General features: G+C 47.8%; 1 protein-coding gene across 3 annotated transcripts in view; it reads left to right on the top strand.

The window, feature by feature from the left end:
• Positions 1 to 538: 538 nt before the first annotated feature.
• The window catches only part of TUBGCP3 (tubulin gamma complex component 3), a 53,923-nt gene continuing 32,380 nt past the window's right edge, over positions 539 to 22,081 (top strand). For 2 of the 3 annotated variants that reach the window (XM_067016248.1, XM_059041561.2), the window contains exons 1-10: positions 643 to 801; positions 8,208 to 8,315; positions 9,325 to 9,392; positions 12,370 to 12,447; positions 13,870 to 14,087; positions 15,886 to 16,058; positions 16,821 to 16,939; positions 17,539 to 17,664; positions 19,616 to 19,684; positions 20,050 to 20,182. In XM_067016248.1, coding sequence (XP_066872349.1) covers positions 726 to 801; positions 8,208 to 8,315; positions 9,325 to 9,392; positions 12,370 to 12,447; positions 13,870 to 14,087; positions 15,886 to 16,058; positions 16,821 to 16,939; positions 17,539 to 17,664; positions 19,616 to 19,684; positions 20,050 to 20,182 — 1,168 coding nt within the window. In that variant the 5' untranslated portion in view covers positions 643 to 725. Of the gene's footprint in view, positions 802 to 8,207; positions 8,316 to 9,324; positions 9,393 to 12,369; positions 12,448 to 13,869; positions 14,088 to 15,885; positions 16,059 to 16,820; positions 16,940 to 17,538; positions 17,665 to 19,615; positions 19,685 to 20,049; positions 20,183 to 22,081 lie in introns of all 3 variants that reach the window. The other variant, XM_059041562.2, reaches the window with a different exon arrangement.

Below are 22,081 nucleotides of genomic sequence, written 5' to 3'. Positions count from 1 at the left end.
GGAGTCTGGTCCTCAGTTCTGATGACTTTGCAGGTACAAGAATAAGAGATTTCTTTTAGGGCTCTTATAGACGCCCTCTGGTTCTGCCTATGGTTGTGCCTCTAGCTAGAAATGCAAGGACCCCAGGTTTCCACATGTACCCCAGCACAGTCCACCCCACCCTGTGCTCTCTGCAGCCATCATTACCCCTGACCGCAGCATCTGCTTAACTTCTCCACCCAAAGTGTAAGCAGAACCAATGATCCTTTAAAAAAAAAAATTATGGACTGTGAAAGCGCTGCAGGGCACCCACCACTCTCACAGCAGGTCAGGGGCCGTCCTGACCCTCTGCTGGGGACGTCTGGGGGTCAGAGCCGTCCTGACCCTCGAAGACACCTGGGGACGTTTCTGGGTCTGAGCACCGCGAGCATCAGCGGCTGGGGTGCCTGGTCCCGGAACTTTCCTGGCTGGGCCGCAGTTGTCGGGAGGAACCCTTAGGCCGGCGCACCTCCGGCCCCGAGCGCCCGGAAGAAGCGGGGCATTGTGGGAGGGGCCCGCGTTTCGGCGGGTTCCGTCAAAATGGCGTCCTTCTTGCCGGCGCTGCCAGCGGGCCCTTAACCTGTGGAAAACCCGGGAGCCCGCGGGGCGGACGCGGGCGGCCGGGCCTCCGGAGCACGCCGGGCTCGGGGCGGGGCAGGCGAGCGCTGAGGGCTCCGCGGGGCCCCCGCGGGTAGCCCCGGGCTAGGATGGCGACCCCGGACCATAAGTCGCCGAACGTCCTGCTGCAGAACCTGTGCTGCCGGATCCTGGGCAGGAGTGAAGGTAGCGGGGCTGGCCGGGCGGCTGGGAGGCGTCCCCGGGGTTGGCGGGGTCGGGGCTGGCGGGCCTGCGGGCGCTGCAGCCCCCGGGGCGGGGGAAGGAGGCCGGTCCCTGAGCGGCTGAGTCACCGCTGCCCGGCGCAGTGCCGGGGTGCAGACCGGAGGACGGTCAGCCGCCGCGCGTCCGCCTCCTCCGGCCTCAGGGCCGGGCGGGCGCTCCCGCGCTTATCGGAATGGAGAGCGCGGCGGGCTGGCCCGGGTCACACGCCCGTGACTGCGCGGGGGCGACGCCGCGGAGGGGGTCCGGGTGGTGGAGGCACACAGTTTCCCCTTAACATTAGCAAAGCAGCGGATTCGAGGATGAACGTGACGGTTACCTGCCACGTTCTCCTTCGAGGAAGGGCTGAGGGTTGCTTTTGATGTAAAACCATTTCTGCAGGGTTCACATGGCGAGTCCTGCTACCAGACCAGTCCCGTGCAGTAGGTCAAGCCCTTGTATAGTCCTGGAACCGTAAAATACGGCACAGTTTGTCGTCTCGATATTTGTTTTGGCGGGAGGGAGGGGGGAAGAGGGGATGCACTACGAAGGGGTCTTTTGGGTAATTGAAGCAACTGGGTTACATATTCCTTGAGCACCATAATGTGGGAAAGAAAGTGTGCAGTTTTTGCAGGAAGACTTAAAACAAAATTAAAGAATTGAGACTGCATTTTGACCTTTCATGATTCCTGACAATTAGCGTACATAATTTATTTGATGGTCTTAGGAGTAAAAAGATGAATTTTCTTTGGTCAGTCTGTTAAATGACACTGACTTTACACGGTTCTTGCTCCAGTTTTTGAAGTTTCACTCTTTCTCGTTGTTCATCGAAGAAATCGTTGGGCTCCCCCCACCTCCAGGCACTGTGCTAGGCGCTGGTGATGCAAAGGTAGAGAGACAGGTAATTCCTCTCATAGATCCTACATTCTAGTGGAGGATATGTGATAAAAATCGGTCAACTTAGGGGCTTCCCTGGCGGTCCAGTGGTTAAGACTCATGCTTCCAATTAAGGGGCGCAGGTTTGATCCCTGGTCGGGGAAACTAAGATCCCAAATACCATGCGGGGCAGCCAAAAAGTTAAGTAAATAAATAAATAAAAATTAAAAACAAGAAGATTTTCTCTCATCCTTAGAGTGGAAGAAACGTTTCTTATTTTAAAAAAATCAGTAAACTTATAATGTTGTTTAGTGGTGCTGTGATGAAAAATAAAGTAGGGTAAAGGGATTTATTTTTTAAATTTACAAGTTATTAGACTAGATTTAATCTTTTTTAAAAAATTAATTTACTTTTGGCTGCATTGGGTCTTCATTGCTGCAAGCGGGGCTACTCTTTGTTACGGTGCACGGGCTTCTCATTGCAGTGGTTTGTCTTGTTGCAGAGCATGGGCTCTAGGTGCACGGGCTTCAGTAGTTGTGGCACCTGGGATCAGTAGTTGCAGCACACAGGCTCAGTAGTTGTGGCTCGTGGGCTCTAGAGCACAGGCGTAGTAGTTGTGGTTCACGGGCTTCAGCGGGCTCAGTAGTTGTGGCTCGTGGGCTCTAGAACACAGGCGTAGTAGTTGTGGTGCATGGGCTTAGTTGATCCACAGCATGTGGGATCTTCTGGGACCAGGGGTCAAACCCGTGTCCCCTGCATTGGCAGGGGGATTCTTAACCACTGCGCCACCAGGGAAGCCCAGGGTAAAGGGATATTGAGGGAAAGCTGAGGATACCTAAACAGAGACCTGGGTGGAGAGAGGGAGGGGCCCTGGAACACCTGTGCTGAGGTCTTGAGGAGGGCGGGGCCTGGCTGTTTTCTGTTTTTACCTCCAGCTCTTCTGTGTGTGTCTGAGTTGCCTTTCTGATTTGATGTTCCTGATCATAGGAGACACCAGGGAACTGAGATTGCTGGTTATGATTCACTCATGTTAAAGTGAGGGTTTACGTTACACCCGTGGGCCCTCAGTTTTCCTCCAGGGATATACCACACATTCATCCATTTCCGTTGTCACAACTAGACTTTGAAGACAGTTCATTCGTTGCGAGGTGTCATCATGTTTCTCAAATTTTATTTTAACATTTGAGGCTCCTTTTGATTGACTTAGTTTCACCCATTCCAGGAGGTTGAAAAACTTTTCAGAAAGTTCTGCACTGTCCTCTCTCCATGTAGAATTGTGTCTAAATTAAGAGTAAATTGGCTCCTATACATCTTAAACTTATACAGTGATGTATATCAGTTATATCTCAATAAAACTGGAAGGAAAAAAATGTAAATAAACTGTGAGATCCTGAGGATCCTGAGATCCTCTCAGAGTAAAATATATCGTAAAATCCACTAAAACGATGCTCTCTTTATTCTGTTCCGGACAGCTACGATCGCCAACAGTTGTATTCATAATTCCACATTATGCTGCTACTTACTGAAGAATACATGTCTTTAATAGCTTGCCTCGTTCTGTTTTAATTTGTTCTTCCTTAGTGAACAGAGGAGCAATGTTATTACTGCCTTTACAGTGTTTGAGATTTTTAAAAAATTTCTTTTCATTGGTGGGTGTTTTATCTGTTAACTTAGTGGAACATTTGATTAACTACATTTTCTAGTGACCTTACAAACAATTGGCCTTATGCTTTTATAATATATTGCTTTTTTAATACTGTGAAATTGAGGCATAATAGACACTTGTTACTTTTAATGTGAATTTCATATGAATCAATTTTTCATGAAGTTTTTTTTAGTTTGTAGTTAGCTTCACGGGACCTTCAGAAGCAAAGCACCTAGCTGTGATGGTGCTTGACCCTTTTTTAAAGTTAGTATAACCATTACTTCCCACCTCTTCCAGCTTATAACACTTGTGAGTTTGTTTGAAACACAGAGTGCCAGTCAGTGAGAGGAGAATTCTCTCTCCACATCCTTGAGCCTCTCCTGGAGAACATTTTACTTATTATTATATGTTTGGATAGTCATTATTTCTGTCTTTGGAAACAGTGTACTTGATGTTATAGTGTCTCAGCTCTGCCAGAGGCAACATTCCTTTTCATGCTTTGTAATCCTCTTGCTAACTAGAGATTAAGAAGAAATACAGGAGTTTTTGTCAGGTAAGTGTTTCAGCACAGGCGCTTAGGTAGGACTACAGTAGCCCACATACTGAGGTCAGACGGTGGCCCTGACTGGGAACGGCCGTGGGAGGGCAGCCGGAGCCACGGCGCAGGCGGGGGAAGGATGTCGTCTTGGTGGTTTGCGGATCACAAGTGGTGTTGCTGCGGGCTTTATGATTTTTGAAAATTGTTAAGAGTTCTTGATGAAGTTCCAAAAAAAGTGTAGTCTTTACCTTGGGAAAATCAATGTATATTAAATATACATCAAAACATATTATGTGGGGAAAAAACTTATGTGTATGTTAAAATGTACACTAAATGTTTATTAATGTGTATATTGAAATTTTAAAGGTTTAGGCTTCATTTGAAAATTGTATGTAATGGGTTTATTATTGCTATTTAAAAATCACCATGGTTTATGTTTCTAACGCAGCAAATATAGATCGATGCAACCCCCAAAATACCAAACTTTAAAAATGACCATGGTTTATGTTCCTAACGCAGCAAATATAGATCGATGTAACCCCCCCATAAATACCAAACTTTAAAAATGACCATGGTTTATGTTCTTAACGCAGCAAATATAGATCGATGTAACCCCCCCATAAATACCACACTTGTAGGGCTCCTCAATCTTAAACGTGTAAAGGGGGCTCGATACCAAAACTTGAGAACCGCAAACTAGAGCAATGGTTTTTATTTTGTTTGTTTAGAGCATTGCTTTTCAACTGGCACTGTCATCAGAGTCATCTGTGATCTCACGAGAACCTGATAACACTGGCTGCTTCGGGGAGAGGAGCTGGTGGCCAGACAGTAGTGGAGGGAAGACTTTTTCCTGTATGCACTGTTACGTCTTTTCATTTTGAATTCTCTGAACGTGGCACTTATTCACAGCTAATATTGTGGGCCCCACCTCCAGAGATACTGGTCCTGGCAGTGTCTGTTGGAGCTTGGTGTCTGGAACAGTCATCCTGACCTGTGTCTGGGGTGGGGATTGCTGGTTCAAGTTACTGACCTGCTGGCCTGTCCTTTACGAAAGCAGTGTCATGTGCGCACAAGCCCACAGGTAGAGGAGGTGCAGGAAGGCAGAAACGTACGACTTGGACGGTTTGTCCTCCATCACTTTCTGAATCTCTGGGAAGCACACGCCTGTAGAGTTTTTGTATTTCCTGGGGACTCGCTTATTTTTGTGCACCTTGAAGTTCAGTGGTTGTCTTTTACCTGAACGTGTGGATAATAACCCGTTCAGGATGCAGAGGCAGCTGTCTTCCATCCGAAACCTCTTGGGCCCAACCCTGCGTGTTCTCTGGGCCTTCGCGTGTCGGGTGGAGATCCTGTGGTCCCACGGTGTCGCTGGCCCTGGATTTACACCTCCTCCCAGTTTCTCTCCCACCCTGCAGCCAGAGGGTCATTTCTAGAAAACAATTTAATCAGATCTGTTGCAGGCTGATTTTGTTCCCTGTCTGTAACGTACAGGATGAAGACCACATTATCTTGCTTCAGGTTAAAAACTAGGGGTGCTCTATTGAGTTGTAATTTTGATGGCTCTGCTAGACAAAATGTACATTTAAATGACATTTTCAGGTTAATAAGAATACGGATAGCTCACGTTTGTTGAGTCCTTGCGATGTGCCAGATGCTCCGCTTGCCCTCTGGGAGGCTGTGGTGGTTACTAGCGACCTCGTTTTATAGATGACGTCCCTGAGGCCTGGAGGTGAAGTAGCTGGCTCGCTGCGACGGGAGCCCAGGGCTCTGACTCTGGAGCCTCTGTCTTGAACTGGCTCATTCCTGCCCCTCCTGCTCGTGTCTCTGTGCTGAGAAGAGGCAGGGAAGTCGTGGCCCTGCCTGTGGGGTGGCCTCTCACCCGCTTGTTTGAAAGTGTGTGTGTCGGCAGCGCTGCAGCGGCTCTCTGGCACTCGTCAGACAGTATATCCTTGAATTCACCGCTGACATTTCTTCTCAAAGAAATGTCGTCAGAGGCTTGGCGGGGGGTGTACCTCCCCTTCCCCGCTCCTGATAGCCGCCCGCCCCTGGCACGTACCCAGAGCAGATTGGAGGCGAGAGGACTCTGGTACTTTGTGGTCAAAAGTTTGAATACTTCTATTTTCAGTCTTGGGTTAACCCAGATCATCACAGAGCTGCCGTGTGGACCTCCTTGTCTGGGACTCGTGATGGAATGAGTTTGACTTTGATGATTTGGATTTGAGAGTCCAGTGTCATTGGCCTCCCTTGAGGAACAGTGTCCCGAGTAGCCCTGTGAATCCCACTGCTGCGTCCTTTCCCCCTGGTTCTCTGGCCTTTCGCCTGGCCGGCTCCTGCCTACCTTAAAGGTCACTTCCTCAGAGAGGCCTTGCTTAACCAGCCTGTTTCACGAAGTCTTCCCTGTTATTTGCCATCGTAATGTCCTGCTTATTTCTTAGTAGCTCTTTTCACAGTCTGATTACCTTGTGTACTGTTTGCCTCATTTTTTTGTATTCTCACTAAGGCTGCCTTGTTAGCCACTGTTTCTTGTCTGTTCTGTTCTTAGGGCCTGTACTGTGTGGCATGTAGTAGGTGCTTTGGAATTATTCACTGAATTACTGATTGAGTTACTTATACCCTAAAAATTGAATGATGTTTTGGGAGTGTTAAGGGAGAAATTTCTAGTTGACACGTTAAAGGAGAAATTTGTAGTTGACATTGTCTGATATTTTGCATTTTAATCTTTGATGATAGTCATTATTAAATGATAGTCATTATTGATGTCATATTGATGATAGTCATTATTAAAGAAAGAATAACTGCCTCTGCTAATTTCTTTCATAGTCTGGATTCTGTGCATCCGCCTTTGAAGCACAGGATAGGTAGATTTGGTTTAAGAAATAGCTGGTGGGTTTTTCAGATATTTTATCATCAACAAGAAAGGTAGACTGGAAATTTGGCTGGCTGGCAGATAGGGAGACCGCGGTGTGGCTGCAGAGGTGGGAGGGGTGTGGTAGACGTACAGAGGCGTGGAGGCGGTGTGAAGACCAGCAAGAGGAGACTGTGTCTGGTTCTGAGGAGGTTTGGATTTTGGGTGGGAGAAAATTCAAAAGTTTATGACACTTTTAGAGTGGGGATTTTTGTGTGATGTCCTTGAGTATGTAGTTAATGAACTGTTGTTTGTAGAACTCAGGATCGTGGTTATCGAAAAATTATTTTTAACTGAAATAGTTATACAAGCACTCCTTTTAAATAAGTGATGTTCAGTGACACTGAATATTTATAAAATTACTGTCTACTTGGTGTAGAAAATTTTTACAGCGTGGGAAACCATGAGGAAGAAGATCTCCCCTCTAATCCTGTGACTCCACTACTTCTTTTTGCTCCTTTCCCCCATGTGGACACTCACCTCTGTGTTGTGGTGCAGTGGTGTTTAAGGAAGACTCCGCACGTGCGTGGGTGTGTACGTGCGCGTGCGTACGTGTGCTGGAGGTGGGAAGGCGGTCTGAGGAGCTGGGGGGGAGGGTGTGTCGGTTCTCAGCTGGGCGTGAGTGAGGCCTCCTCGAGGAAGGGCAGGACCGCAGAGCATGGCTGGTGTGTCGTGAGCTGGGTCAGGAGCCGTGGCGGGTGGCAAGGGGCCCAGTGTTGTAGGCCTTCCTCAGGGTCAGCCTGACTGCGTGTGGGTAATTTACCCCAGGGGCAAGAGGAGGAGTGGGTCACCAGCTACTCGGGAGACTTGTTGAGAGGGGATCACGGTGGGACACACTTTTAGAGGTCGGGTCAGCAGCGTTTACTGACCTGCCTTGTTTCCCTTGCTCTTGTAGGTTTCTGTCTTAGAAAAAAAGAGATGCCCTTTTCTCAGTCTAGTGGGGTTTTTGAAGGGCGTGGAGGCACGTGTCTGTGTTTAAGCCATCCTCTTTGCCCGGAAGTGCACACGTGGTTCACAAGTTACTGCCCGTTTTGGTTGCTCGCGGCCACTCCTGGTGTGTGTGCACGTGAGCCCTGGCGCTCCCCGTGGGCTCTGCTGAGCAGGTGCCATGGTTTGGGCTGGCGCTCTGCCTGCTCCTTTTTCTGTGTTTATCAGTCCAGTCTGTTTTCTGTCTCCTAGGGGTTTTCAGACTTTGTGTCGCTGTCTCCCTCTCCTTCCCTGTAAAACTGTCATCCTGCTCATTTAGTCGCGCCGTCTGTGCCTCTTGTGGCTCTTCTGTCCTCCCCGTTAAGCCCGGGGAGGGTGGACGGTAGATGCGCACGCCCAGGGCACTGTGCTGAACTGGAAGCTTCCGGGGGTCACAACGTAACGTAATGGTGATAACTTGCATCCTCTTATTTACCTTTCAGCCGATGTGGCCCAGCAGTTCCAGTATGCCGTGCGAGTTATTGGCAGCAACTTTGCCCCAACTGTTGAAAGAGATGAATTTCTCGTAGCTGAAAAAATCAAGAAAGAACGTATGTATTTTTCTTAAGTGTTCTCGTGTGCTGCATTCTTAAACTTGTCAGAGCTTAAGTTTACACACACACACACACACACACACACAGATATACTTGTGTATCTCTCTATATATGTATGTATTTCTTTGTATGTGTATGTAATATGTAGTTCCCAAGCACATTTTAATTATAGGCACTATTACAAATATATAAAAATATATATTAAAAACAAGGACAAGAACTTAGTGGAAGGGGGTTGTTTTAAATACTGTTATAACAACATAATCTGGGTTAAGAATGTGAGGAAGATAAAAGGACTTCATGTAACTTGCTGCTCATCTTGTATTTAATCTTATGCACCTTTTGACCAGATAACAGAGGGTATTATCTTGGCAGTTAAAACAACTTCTAGAGAATGTGCTGTGGCCATGAGCCCTGGGGACACGCAGACATGGAATGAGTTCCTGGGTGAAGATTAGCCCCTTAGCTGTTTCGATTTCGATTTTGAAACGGTAACTGACTATTACGTCTTACACCAAAGCAAGCTGAAGCAGTGCATATACGTTAACAAAAATGCTTAGAAGGTGTGGTTTTAAGTCACACTGTCATGAATGGGGTACTTCTTTGTTACTGCCTTTTGCAGTTAGGATCCCAAAGATGTTTTCACTTCCCATCCCTCCCTCTAGGTGGCCTTTATTAACTAGCTAAACTCGTGGGACTTTGCCTCACTGGGCCGTTTGTTGCTATTTATAGATAGGATCTAAAAAAATGCCATCATTTCTGTTACTTTAGCCAATTTCCACATAAACGTTGATTCCACCCTAATTTTGTCCATATTTTACAAATCTCAGATCCAATGACTTGACGAAATTTATGGAGCTGAAGTGACATTGCCTAGTTATTTTGATTCTTAAGCGCGATATTCGTTGCCGACGTCCGAGTTACCCATCACTGTGGATGGTGAAAGGGCATCATAAGAATAAACTGTGGTGTGTGTCGTTCACATGCTCATTTTCTGACTTTCCAGTTACCCGACAGAGAAGAGAAGCAGATGCTGCGTTATTTTCGGAACTCCACAGGAAACTTCACTCACAGGTATCACGCACGTGTCTGAAAGCTGCTCTGCCGTTGGCGAGGCAGTTCGTGGGGCCGGGAGCACGTGGTCACCTTCTCTGTGTTGGGTAGTGGCTTTCAACTCTAGACAGTGTTTGCTTTTCAAAGACGTTCGGTGTTAGAAGTAGAATTCTAGCTGGGTTGAATGTGAAATTGCTTATAAAGAGGAAAGAAGCTACAGTGAGAAAGCGATAGGACTTCCTGGGCCGTGAGCGTGTCACCGAAGCCTTAGTTACGTCCCTGGGAGGAAGCACACCAGCAGAAGCTCTGACGCGCCTACACACGACAGCAGAGGCTTAGCTTGTTGGCGCGTCTCGTTGTTCATCAGGTCCAATTCCCGCTGTTACCGTGAATAAATTACTGGCACAGTCAATAAATAAAAACTTGATTTGGACACTTTGTGCCTGGATGTCGATACTTGCACGTGAGCGCTGTTTCTAACCTGTTATTTTTATAAAAGATTCTGCTGGCCTTTACCCCAGTAAACTAACTGAATCCTAGGGGGGGATTTTTGTGATTCAGACTATAAAGGAAGCTAGACGGCTAGGTAGCCGTCTCCCTTCTCTTACAGAGAAGAAAGTGAAATCCTGAGTGGTTCACTGCTTTGCTCAACAAACCCTGGGCTCAGGGTTAGTCTCACGATGCTGAAATCACGGAGCAGCCTGATGCTGCCAGGAGTAGAACTCGTGGTTCTTTCAGCTCTTCCTCGTTGTTCGCCTGTTGTGTCCCTAGAAAGAAGCCTAACCTTATTTGCTGACCATTTTGATTCCTTAATTCAATTGGATTTACTTGGATTCACTGCTTTAAGTATGTTTCTCCATCTTTGATGATATTTATGAAGTTAAGAAATGACCTTGCGAGAGATAGGATTTTTAGAAAAACCTTTCAATATGAATATAATCTAACATTAAATTATAAAATCAAAAAAAAAGGGAGGAACCTTTTTTTGTACAGTCATTTCCAGGCACATAGTTTCAAACTGCTGTATTATTTGGTTTTCTTAATCTTCCTCTATTTTTAAAAACAACTTCCCTTGTGCATTGAAAATTACCAAGATCTGCTTATCAGGTGTCACATTCCCGAGATGCTTATTAGCCTTCCTGAGATCCCCAAAGGGAAGTTTCATCAGTAAGAGCTGCTTTGTCTGTTAACACTGGCCACTAGGCGAAAACATATTTAGGGAGTTTCTAAATTAAATGGCTGTTTTCCACAGTTCAGTTTGGAGCACCAAATGCTTACTCCTCAAGCGGCGACGTTTTACCTAGTAGCCGGCTTCCGAGGGCTGGAGGCTGAAGCGAGCGAGCCGGGAGCCGGGAGCCGTTCCTTCTTGTTGCGCAATCGTCTGCTTCTTTGGAACCGCAGCCGCTGCCGCTGCGGTGTTTTGTCCTCCCTCTCGCCCGCCAGGGCCTTCCAGCAGTGTGCCCGTGGGCACCAGGGCGGGTCCCAGGGGCCCTTTGCGTTTGCCATTGTGTCCTTAGACCCCAGGCGGGGGGCTGCGCGGGGGGGGGGGGGGGGCTCCGGAGGGGTGGGCGCCGGTGGAAATACCTGTGCGCGCAGCGCCTGTTCCGATGCTCCTCTGGAGCTTACGGGGCCCCGATACGTGCTTCCGCACTTAAAATTCAGCGTGTGCACGGCGTTTAACGTCTTATGTCTGAATTGAGGTCCTTTCCGTTTCCAAGTCTGAGACAGCAGGGTCTGAAGTGGCTTAGAATCATCTGGAACGTGCGCTGCTGGGGTTGTTGGTTCCGGTGGTTCCACCAGCTCTGTTCTCTCCCCCTTTCTGCTGCTCTGGGCTCCGGGGGGCCGACGGGTGTGGATTGCAGCCCCTAGGCTCCCTTGCTTCTGGTCGGCTTCCCCTGGAACAGGCAGGGCAGGGAAGGAAGAGTGAGCCCCTGCTGCCGCGCTGCAGGGACACGTCTCTGTTTCTGAGAGACGCACGTCTCCTCGGGGGTCCTTTCGTGAGCCTGGGCCACTGAGCGATCCTCCTGTGTCCGGAAGGGCAGTTCACGATACCGAAGTGTATTTGCCGGAACGTCTGCTTACCCCTGGGCTGAGGCCTCTGTCAGGGCTGCCCTCTTTCTTCCTTGCTGTCGTCCCAGCTGGGGAGTTTGCTGTTTCTGAAAAATTCTGTGTGAATCAATTAAATGCCTGGAATAAGCTTATTCTTTAAAGAAACTTTCTAGAAATATTTTATACATATAATGAAGAACTTGTGCAACTTGAGTAACCGTCCCATAATTTGTTTTGTAAATAAAGTATTTATAGTTTCTAGCCTATGGATAGGAAAGGTAGGAATACAGGAATGGAGTGGAATGTGCCGTAAATTTGGGATAAAACGTATTGAGGGCGGGCTGCTTGCTGTTAACGGTTGTGAATCAGGGGGAGTGATACATGTTTGGAAATTAATGAAATCATTATGATTACCTTACATAGAAACCTAGGGGTAGTTATCCTGACATCTGAGTGCTTCAGAACCTTGAGTTTCCCAAGAGTGCGTGATGCTGAGACCTATGTCTTATACTTTGGAATTATTTTTTTTTTCCTAATTTTTTTTATGGCTTAAATTGGACTTAAGGTGGGGAAAACATTCACACATTTTGTGATGGCATTATTCCTATAATCACTGTGTTTGGGAAGTTGGTTATTATAAGAATTATTTCGGGGAGGAAATACCGTTAGACAGGAATAGGGTAATTGAAAAAATGTTCGCGTTGGGACTTTGGAGTTACATTTCCGGGGGATAAAGGTTCCAAGGGTCTTGACCTCTTGAGAATGTTCTCTTGCCTTCTCATGGATAGCACTATGGTAGTGCCTGAAAAATGGACAAATTTAGATTTGATGTTACCAGGTGAATTTTAAAATGCGTTTCTATTTTGGAAATAAGGGTAATTTAGGAGAGAGGAAGATAAAATTGGGAACTAGTACAAAGTTGTTCTTTTAATGTTTTCTTTCTAAACAGGGAGTTTTGAAAAATAAATGGTCAATTCTCTACCTCTTGCTAAGCCTTAGTGAAGATCCACGCAAGCAGCCTAACAAGGTGAGAGGCTCTATTTTCACAGCGCGATGCCTTTTTAAAGCACAGTGCCTTTTGCTGGGACAGTTACACCAAATTTTGATAAGAATTGGCTTCCATACTTAAGAAGATAATAGGAGAAAAGCAAAAAAATTTGTATAGTTTTCTGGGCAGTCATGAGGGTCAAGAGATTTCTTTTTTTTTTTTTTTTTGCAGTACGCGGGCCTCTCACTGTTGTGGCCTCTCCCGTTGCGGAGCACAGGCTCCGGACGCGCAGGCTCAGCGGCCACGGCTCACGGGCCCAGCCGCTCCGCGGCATGTGGGATCTTCCCGGACCGGGGCACGAACCCGTGTCCCCTGCATCGGCAGGCGGACTCTCAGCCACTGCGCCACCAGGGAAGCCCTGTTTTGTTTTTAAGGGCATTTTTAGTCAGTATGCTGTGTTTCCTTAAGATGTTTTTGAGAATCATGTTATTACTTCAAATATAACAATGTCTGGTTAAACAGAGCATAAACTATCAGTTTTCAGATTTTTATTCTGTAAAGTTATTAATATTAGCACAGCTTCGTTATTTGTTGGATTAGAAGACCTTTTAGGGTTTTCAGACATCATGATGAACATTAATTACTGTTATACCATGAAAAGTTTGTTGTCAGTGGGTTCAGTTTTTGACCCGTGCGGTGTTTGAAAGAGCTATTGGGCCGCCGCCCGGAGTCCCAGAGAGTCTGGTGTAATATGATGCTCAACCACAGAAATTTGAGTGTTTAAAGAGTTGAAGAATGTGGGTGAAAGAGTCATATTTACCTTTAAAGCCTTAGTCTGAGTAATGAGCATTCTTTCATTACATAATAATGCCAGACTTTTAAAAATATTTGAGTAATTATTTGAGTTTCAGTTTGCTTGGTTTCCGAGTAAAATGTTTAGTTATCAGACCATGTGGGAGTTTTGAGATTCAGAAAACTTTCCAGAACTTTATCAGTTCAGGCATATTTCAAAACTATGTTAACTGATTTATCGTTTAATAAATACAGGCACGTCTCGTTTTATCGTGCCTCACAGATACTGCATTTTTTACAAGCTGAGGGTGTGTGGCAGCTTTGCATTGTCAGACGATGGTTAGCATTTTTAAGCAATAAGGTATTTTTAAGTTAAGGTGTGTATATTGCTTTTTAGACATAATGCTGTTGCATACTCAATAGACTACAGTATAGTGTACGCGTAACTTTTATATGCACTGGGAAGCCAGAAAGTTCGTGTGACTTGCTTTGTTTCACGACTCATTTTATTGCGGTGGTCCGGAACTGAACCCACAGTATCTCTGAGGTCTGCCTGCGCAAAATCCAGTTACAGAAATAGAACCAAAGTCTGAATGTAAAGTATCTTTGCTGGTGTGGGAAAGCGTTCTGTAATTTCGTACCCATATTCGTGACACCTTTTCTTTTCAGGTTTCCAGCTACGCCACGTTGTTCGCTCAAGCGCTGCCCCGAGATGCTCACTCGACCCCCTACTACTACGCCAGGCCTCAGACCCTGCCCCTGAGCTACCAGGACCGCAGCGCCCAGCCGGCCCAGAGCTCCGGCGGCCTGGGGAGCAGCGGTATCAACAGCGCCAGCGCGAGCACGCTCGGCGGCCCGGCCCCGACGCCCCAGCCCCTCCCCGCCGGGTAACCCAGCCTGCGCGCGGGGTCCTCACGCAGGAGGAGCAGGGGGCGCTGGGCCTTTCATCGGGCAGTTCGTCTGCACCGAAACCACCTCCAGAGCCTCGTTGTGCCCGGGGTGTTCCGGGCGCGGGTCCGAGGTGCTTTGTCTAGGGTGTTCCCTCAAGGAGCTCCCTCCGTTTCAGACGGGAGCTCTCCCGCGTTTCGTCCCCGCGGGCTGTGAAGGGTTCGGGCCGACTCCCGCCCGTTAGGGGCCAGGCCCGTGAGCTGGGGGCGACGGCGCGCAGAGCCTTCTCTGGCCGCGACTGAGCGCAGGCCCCTGCTGGGCTCTCGTCCTTCTCCCGGCGCTCCTTGTCCCCTTCGAGCGTGTGCTGCTCTCGTCCTCGGCTACTTAAAGCGCCAGGGACGTAAGAGAAAGCTGCTCACCCTCGGGTGCCGAGTCTTCAGACTGAGGGGCGTGGCACCTTACGGTGCTTTTGCACCAACGCCGTCGCGTCCGATTCCGCGCAGAGCTCGCGGCTGAGACTAAAGCAAGTGCCAGTGCCGCGGTGGACGTGCAACCTTGCGCTCCTGTGTGTTTTTCCATACACATCCCTAGAAATCACGTTAAAGCAGACTATGCTTTAAAGTATCACAAGGTGGATATTTTCCCAGGAGAACAGTGAGCAAGGATTTACCATCAAATGATGTTTTCCACGTGAGCGTGATACAGTTATAAGTCATTGTGTGGCTTAATCAAATTTTGTTACAGTTATTAGAAGATAGAATGTGTGTACCACACGTGCGGAATAAATGGAGCCTAGTATTTTAGAAAGACGGCACAATACATCCCCAAATTTAATCTTAAACTCATATTCTGGCTAAAAGAATAAACAGATGTTCTTATTTTCACCTTTAAAATAAGTATTTGAAATAGTGTCATGATATAAAAAAGCTGTCTAGAGAACTTTGAACTGAAGTGGTCTTTTAGAATTTTTTCTTAAATTTAGGACTCTTCAAAAACATAGTTTTAATTTACTATTGTTGATGACCTTCCCCCCGTCAAAAATAGGAAAAAGCCAGGGCCGCTTCAGGTTTTTGTTTCCTCTCTTACTCGACCACTTAAAACCAGAGCTCACCACTTGGAAGCAGTAGTGCCACTGAGATCCTTGTTTCCGCATTTTGCGGTCCCAGGAAGCACTATTTTTGTTGTGGTTGTCAAAACATGTCATTAGAAATCAGCTGTCAGCTTCCTACATCTTCAGGGAGCAGCTTTGGCACGTTCTCCAAATTATTAGAAGCTGTCGTGACTTTGGATGTGCCTTTGCCTTATATTTTATGTTTGTGCATTTTTAAAACTAATTGCAGGTGACGGTATTTCTTTTCGTATCAGGTGCTGTGGAGACTGAGGGACAGGGAGGACAGGGAAGGGGGACAGTGTTTTGGATTTTTTAACTCAGCGAATGGTGACTGGATGGAAGATGTTAACTTTTAGGGTAAAACCAGTAGTGAATCTCAAAGTGGTTTTAGCTGGGTGGTGTGTGTTATGTATTTGTAAAGAAAAGTCCCGTAGGTTGTGACTTGTGTGTTGAGAAGTCTGTGGAGGTGGCGGGAAGAGCCCAAGAGCCACCGCGGGAGCCCAGGAGGCCTTGGGCGTTGTCGCCGGGGCACGGGGGCGCGGCGGTGGTGCGGTCGCTCGGGCGTCTCAGGTTCTCAGGATTAAGTCACTCAGGATAGCAACTCAAGCGGTGTGTCTTCGGCTGTCTCTGTGTCCTCCGTGAATAGCTGGGCATGTGAAGACACAGACGGTCCCTTCCTCTTTCAGACAGTCTCACCCAGCTCCGGGCGTGGGAGATTGCCTTCGACAGCAGCTGGGCTCACGTCTTGCGTGGACTTTAACTGCAAACCAGCCTTCTTTACAAACCACTACCTCGAAAGGTGTCCCCAGTGCTGTTTCTCGCAACGTGACGAGGCCACGGAGAGAGGGGGATGCAGGTGGTGAGTAGGGACGCACCCCTTGTTTTAAACGCTCACAACCTCGGCCTGGTTTCTCGTTCCCGTGACGGGGTTCGGGAGCCTCAGTCCTCTAGGCTGGCTTTGTCACCCTGACCGCACCTCCCCAGAGCCGCCCACTTCTCAAGTCCTTGCCGAGTGCTTTCCTGGGTCCGCTCTCCCTTCCCCAGTGACGATAGGCCCGGTTTGCTGCGATCTGATACGCACAGACCATTATCGCCACAACCGGCTGCAGCCCTGGAGCGGGAGCCTGACCCCGGCTGGGCTCTGACTGTGTCTCCTCCCACTGACACCTTGGGTCTGTGGGCTCTGCCTCTCGCCATGGCATGTGGGGTGACACCTCAATTCTGAGCGAGCTTTTGTTCCAAGGCTTGTGGAGATCATGAATCCCCTTGTGCTGTGTTCGCTCCCTTCGTCATGGTGATGGAGGTGGAGCCTGTCGTGCGGCCGGCTTTCTAAACGCCGTGTGGACTGACTATCCGCCCTGTCGTGACTGTGCTTTGTGTGCTGCTCCTCGATCGTATATTAAGCTCCCACATATTGCTCTGTCCTTTCAGCAGACTTTTGGAAGAGAAACTGTATGACCGCCATATCCTTTTCAGAAATTCCTCGTCTCTTATAACTTCATATTCTTTCTCACCTTAAACTCGTTTCTTCAGTTTTTAAATTTTGTTCTGGTTGCAAATATATTACCTGAAGCGAACCGTGCTGTGCGATTTATCTCACCTTGTGAAAACCGTGTTACAGGTGCTGTGGAAGTTGCCGAGGCAGCCCTAGTCAGAGATATTCTGTACGTCTTCCAGGGCATAGACGGCAGAAATGTCAAGATGAGCAACGCCGACAACTGTTACAGGGTGGAGGGAAAGGTGCGGCCGCTGAAACCCTGCCTCAGGTGTTCAGGAGCCAAGGCAGATGGCCTCAGGGCCGGGCGGTGCTGGGCTCCCGAGCGCTGGCGTGCAGACTCGGGGGTCCTGGGCAGCCCGCACCTCGGAGCCCTGGTCCGATCCTCCGCGCGTTGGCCCCTTTCCTCCTGTGGCGCTGGCGCCCGAGTTACCTGACGGCCAGCTATCCCGGCATCTTTGCTTCTGTCTTCCAGAACCTGCCTTTCCCACAGTCCTTCTTGTTGACCCTCTGTCCTTTTGCGACTCTTAGCCGAGTCATGAGGCCACTGACGTCACAGACTGTCCCTGCCACGCCGGGTACCCCGGCCAGTCACTCCTGGGGCGTGGGACCTAAGCCTAACACTTGCTCAGAGGTGTCTTACTTCCCTGCCTGCTCTGTGATGCTTTTGGTTCCCTAGAGTCTCACTGCTTTCACTTTAGTGATGGGCTGTTAGTTATCTTTAAGTTTCATATGTTGAAGCCTAAGAATTATAAAAGTACAAACAGTTAAAAAATAATAATAATTAAAATCCTAGTGTTAAAAATTTTTTTTCTTTTAAACTCTGGATATATTTACTTTTTAGGCAAACCTAAATAAATCTTTGAGGGATACGACAGTCAGACTTGCTGAGTTGGGATGGTTACATAATAAAATCAGAAAATACACTGACCAGAGGAGCCTAGACCGTTCATTTGGACTTGTAGGCCAGGTATGTTCTTTGTTACGGAGACGCGTGGGGTCTTGGGGTGGCATTCACCTCGGGAAATGCTTAATTTCTTAGAATCTGATAAGAAAGTCATTCTGAAGAGGGTTCTTTTTACATAAAGAAGGTTTGAAAATGGACTGTGTCAGTCATGGTCAACTCAAGAAAAGAAAACATAGTGGATAGTGACGAAGATAATCAAATAGAGCGATTTTTTTTTTTTTTCGGTGCGCGGGCCTCTCACTGCCGTGGCCTCTCCCGTCGCAGAGCACAGGCTCCGGACGCGCAGGCTCAGCGGCCATGGCTCACGGGCCCAGCCGCTCCGCGGCACGTGGGATCCTCCCGGACCGGGGCACGAACCCGCGTCCCCTGCATCGGAAGACGGACTCCCAACCACTGCGCCACCAGGGAAGCCCTATAGCGATTTTTTAAAATTTTGAATGAATACTTAGGAACACTGACCATGTATGAGTCACTTTACATATTTTAGTGTATTTTCCCTTTGACTTGATTCTCTCAAAAAAATTTTTAATTGAAGGATAGTTGATTTACAGTGTTGTGTTTCAGGTGTATATCAGAGTGATTTGGGTATACGTATATATGTATATATGTATGTATTTTTATTACCTTCCATTGTAGTTACAAGTATTGATTATCGTTGCCCGTGCTATACCTTAAAATCCCTGTTTATCTATTTTACTATAGTGGTGTGCATCTGTTAATCCCATACTCCCAGTTCATCCCTCCCTCCCTTCCCTCCCTTTCTCCTTTGGTAACCATAAGTTTGTTTTCTATGTCTGTGAGTCTGTGTCTGTTTTGTAAATAGGTTCGTTTGTATTATTTTTAGATTCTACATTGAAGTGGTATATGGTATTTGTCTTTGTCTGACTTACTTCACTTTGTGTGGTAATCTCTGGGTCCATCCATGCTTCTGCAGGTGGCATTATTTCATTCTTTGTTATAGCTGAGTAATATTCCATTGCATATATATATATACGTGTGTGTGTGTGTGTGTGTACACGTACATGCACACCCCCCCCACACCACATCTTCTTTATCCCGTCATCTGTTGATAGACACTTAATGTTTCTTTCATGTTCTCTAACATTCTTCACTAGCGATACTTTTAAATTGGCAGCTCCACGCCACTTCCCCCCACTTTGGTGAGGGGAGTTGTACCGTCCACATTATTATAAACTGCCTTGTACCTTTTCCATCTTAAATTCTGGAAAGATATCAGAAGGACCTTCACATACTCCTGTGACTCTGGAATGAACTCTGGGTGTAAGCCTAGGGATATGTAGGAGGAGAGCCTGTGATAGAACCTGCAAAGGACAGACAGGTTTCTCAAGGACACAGAAAACATGGTTACTAGAGGGAAGGTGGCGGGAGGGATAAATTAGGAGTTTGGAATTAGCGGATACACGGTACTACGTGTATATAAAATAGGTGAACAACAAGGACCTACCGTATAGCACAGGGAACTGTATTCAGTATCCTGTAATAACCTCTAACAGAAAAGAGTCCAAAAAAAAGAATATAGATGTATACATATATGTGTATAACCGAATCACTTTGCTGTACACCTGAAACTAACAGAATATTGTAAATCAACTATACTTCAATGAAAAACAAATTAGAAGGGACGTAATCTGAAAATAAAGCATCAGTGTCTAAAGTGAATAGCCTTTAGCTTATGAAAAATGCACCGTGTTTCTCCACTTCCCTCCTGCAAAGCTCATGCTGAGGGACAGCCCTTTCCGGATGCTCTTAAATGCGTGTATCGTGGTGGGTACACCGGCGTGGGTACTGTGGACAGAAGCAGACTTCCATCTCGCGGACACCCGAACTTCGTCGCAAGGCGTCGTCCCGCGAGGTCCCCGTGTGCTGCGGTGTAGTGACCGTCGTGTGCAGTGACCGCGTCCTGCTTTAATTGTGCTTCGTCCTTTCTCCACAGAGCTTTTGTGCTGCCTTGCACCAGGAACTCAAAGAATACTACCGATTACTCTCTGTTTTACATTCCCAGGTAAATACCTCATTTTAAATTTCTTCATGATTTGAAGTGTTAGGAAAAACCACTATACAGAATTTTTATGTTTCTTCGTATATTACTTTTAAAAGATAAAAATCTTATAATCCTGTTGGGAAGGATTGGATGTCTGTAAAGTTTCAGTGTGTCCTAGAGCCAGTTCATTGCTGATTTTCAGGGTCCTGTCTGCCATTGAAACAGACCTCCTCTGTAGATTGAAGGAACTGTCGCCGTCCCAGAGGGACCTTCTGTTTCATTTTTCTGAGGATAATCCTTTCCCTGTGTCTACTTCACATGGATTAAGACATGCTTGGCCTGTTTGGTGACCTGTACTTACACATTCTGTCTTTCCTGTTTTTCAGCTACAGTTAGAAGATGATCAGGGTGTGAATTTGGGCCTTGAGAGTAGCTTAACGCTCCGGCGTCTCCTGGTTTGGACGTATGACCCCAAGATAAGACTGAAGACCCTGGCAGCCCTGGTGGACCACTGCCAAGGTCATTTTGCTTTATTTCAAAGCAGGTTTTAGGGAATGTCACCGAGGTTTATTTTTGTGCCTGCCCTTTTCTATGCTTAACAGCCAGAAGGATGCTGATTAAATACAAATTAATAGACATGAAATCGTAGGGGAGAATAACCAGCTGCCCGCATAGCTGCTTTGGAGGCTCAGCTTCCTTGAGGGGAATGGGGCGGGGTCTAGTTTTCAGAGATTTCGCCTTCTCCTGTGGCCCATGGTGTCCCAGCTGCTTATCTCTGTCCCTCTTTTATTTGTCTTTCAATTAGCAGCCTCTCCTAGCGCTTCACCGCCCCAGGTTCTGGCCCACCTCTGGGCTCAGCAGCTGTGTCACAAGTTCCCTTGTTTGCGCGTCTGGGCGGGGCGTCCCCTGGGCCCTCGGCCTGTGTTTCTAGTTGCTTCTCGGCACCTTTCTCACTGCGTGTGCTCCCTTGGCCAGGAAGCCCTTTGTCTCTCCTCGCCTGTAACCATGGGCACTGGGGGTCCCTGCCCCGTCGGGGTGGGAGGGCCAGGTGAGATGTGGGGGCTGGTGGCTGCCCCGCCCTCCCGGCTGCGCGTGCGCTGCCCCCCTCCCACGAGATGGTTCTCAGGGCCACTGATGCCAAGAGCACGGTGTGGGGGGCACCTTCCTCAAAAGGTGAGAGAAGTCGAATACAGTGAGTAAATGCCTCCTTTCTCTCCAGCTACCGGCAGCCCCCCAGCTGTCCTCCTGCCGACCCCCATCCCTTTCATGGTCCTGGCGCCTCCAGCTCCTCCTCAGGCCCCCAGGCTTTGCCCTCCTGGGGACACTGGGGTCCCCACTCCGGACCTTCTTCATGCCCTGTCCTCATAACCTTCCAGCTGTCTCTGTCTCTGTTTGTGCACACGTGCCGAGAGGGATCTTACTAAAGTCAGGGCCCATCAGTTCTTTCCTTAAAATATGTCTTCAATCCGAAGACGCAGACGTAGAGCATGGACTTGAGGATGCGGGGAGGGGGAAGGGTAAGCTGGGACGAAGTGAGGGAGTGGTGTGGACATACATACGCTACCAAACGTAAAATAGAGATCGCTAGTGGGAAGCAGCTGCACAGCACAGGGAGATCAGCTCGGTGCTCTGTGACCACCTAGAGGGGTGGGATAGGGAGGGTGGGAGGGAGACGCGAGAGGGAGGAGACATGGGGACATATGTACACGTAGAGCTGGTTCACTTTGTTACACAGCAGCAACTAACACGCCAGTGTAAAGCAATTATACTCCAATAAAGCTGTTAAATAAAACGCTTTCCGCAATCTAATAAACTCCAGAATTATTCACACGGGAAACTCCTGGTGTGCGTCTACTGTGGGATCTGTTTTTTGCTGCTCCCGATGTTTTATGCTGAGCTGTGCTCCTGGGACACCGGGCACTGTCACCACAGGGCCATGTTTTCAAACTGTGGGGCCACCAGTTAGTTAATGGGTTATGACATCAGTCTAATGAGTTGAGACCAGCGTATTATACCAAAAGAGAAAAAGGAAAAGACAGAAAATCTTAAAGTGTAAGTATTGTTTTTTTAAAACTCTTGTTTTCTGTATATGCTTATTTGTGTATTGGATTGTGGTATCAACTGTGAGTCTTGATGTGGGTGTCAGTCAAGAAAAGGTGAAGAATTGTGTTCTCAATCGTATCTCGAGTCACGTTTTCCATAGAGGTCGTGGAGAGTCACGTGAAGCCCTCTAACTCCGGTGAAGCCCAGGTAGACCCTAGGCCTCTGGGCTCCTGGTCCGTCATGCGTTGACTGCTGCTTCTCCGTCCAAACGGTACTAAGAGAGCAGCCACACTTTATCTCCGTGACTTGGCCGTTTGCATTAGCGTTCGGTTGTTGGTTTCTGCCGTGAGTGTCAACGTGGATGTTTTGCTGTGT

Source organism: Kogia breviceps, chromosome 16, assembly GCF_026419965.1.
Source record: "Kogia breviceps isolate mKogBre1 chromosome 16, mKogBre1 haplotype 1, whole genome shotgun sequence".
Taxonomy (NCBI): domain Eukaryota; kingdom Metazoa; phylum Chordata; class Mammalia; order Artiodactyla; family Physeteridae; genus Kogia; species Kogia breviceps.
Note: the sequence above shows the minus strand (reverse complement) of the source record. Positions and strands in the feature narration are given on the sequence as shown.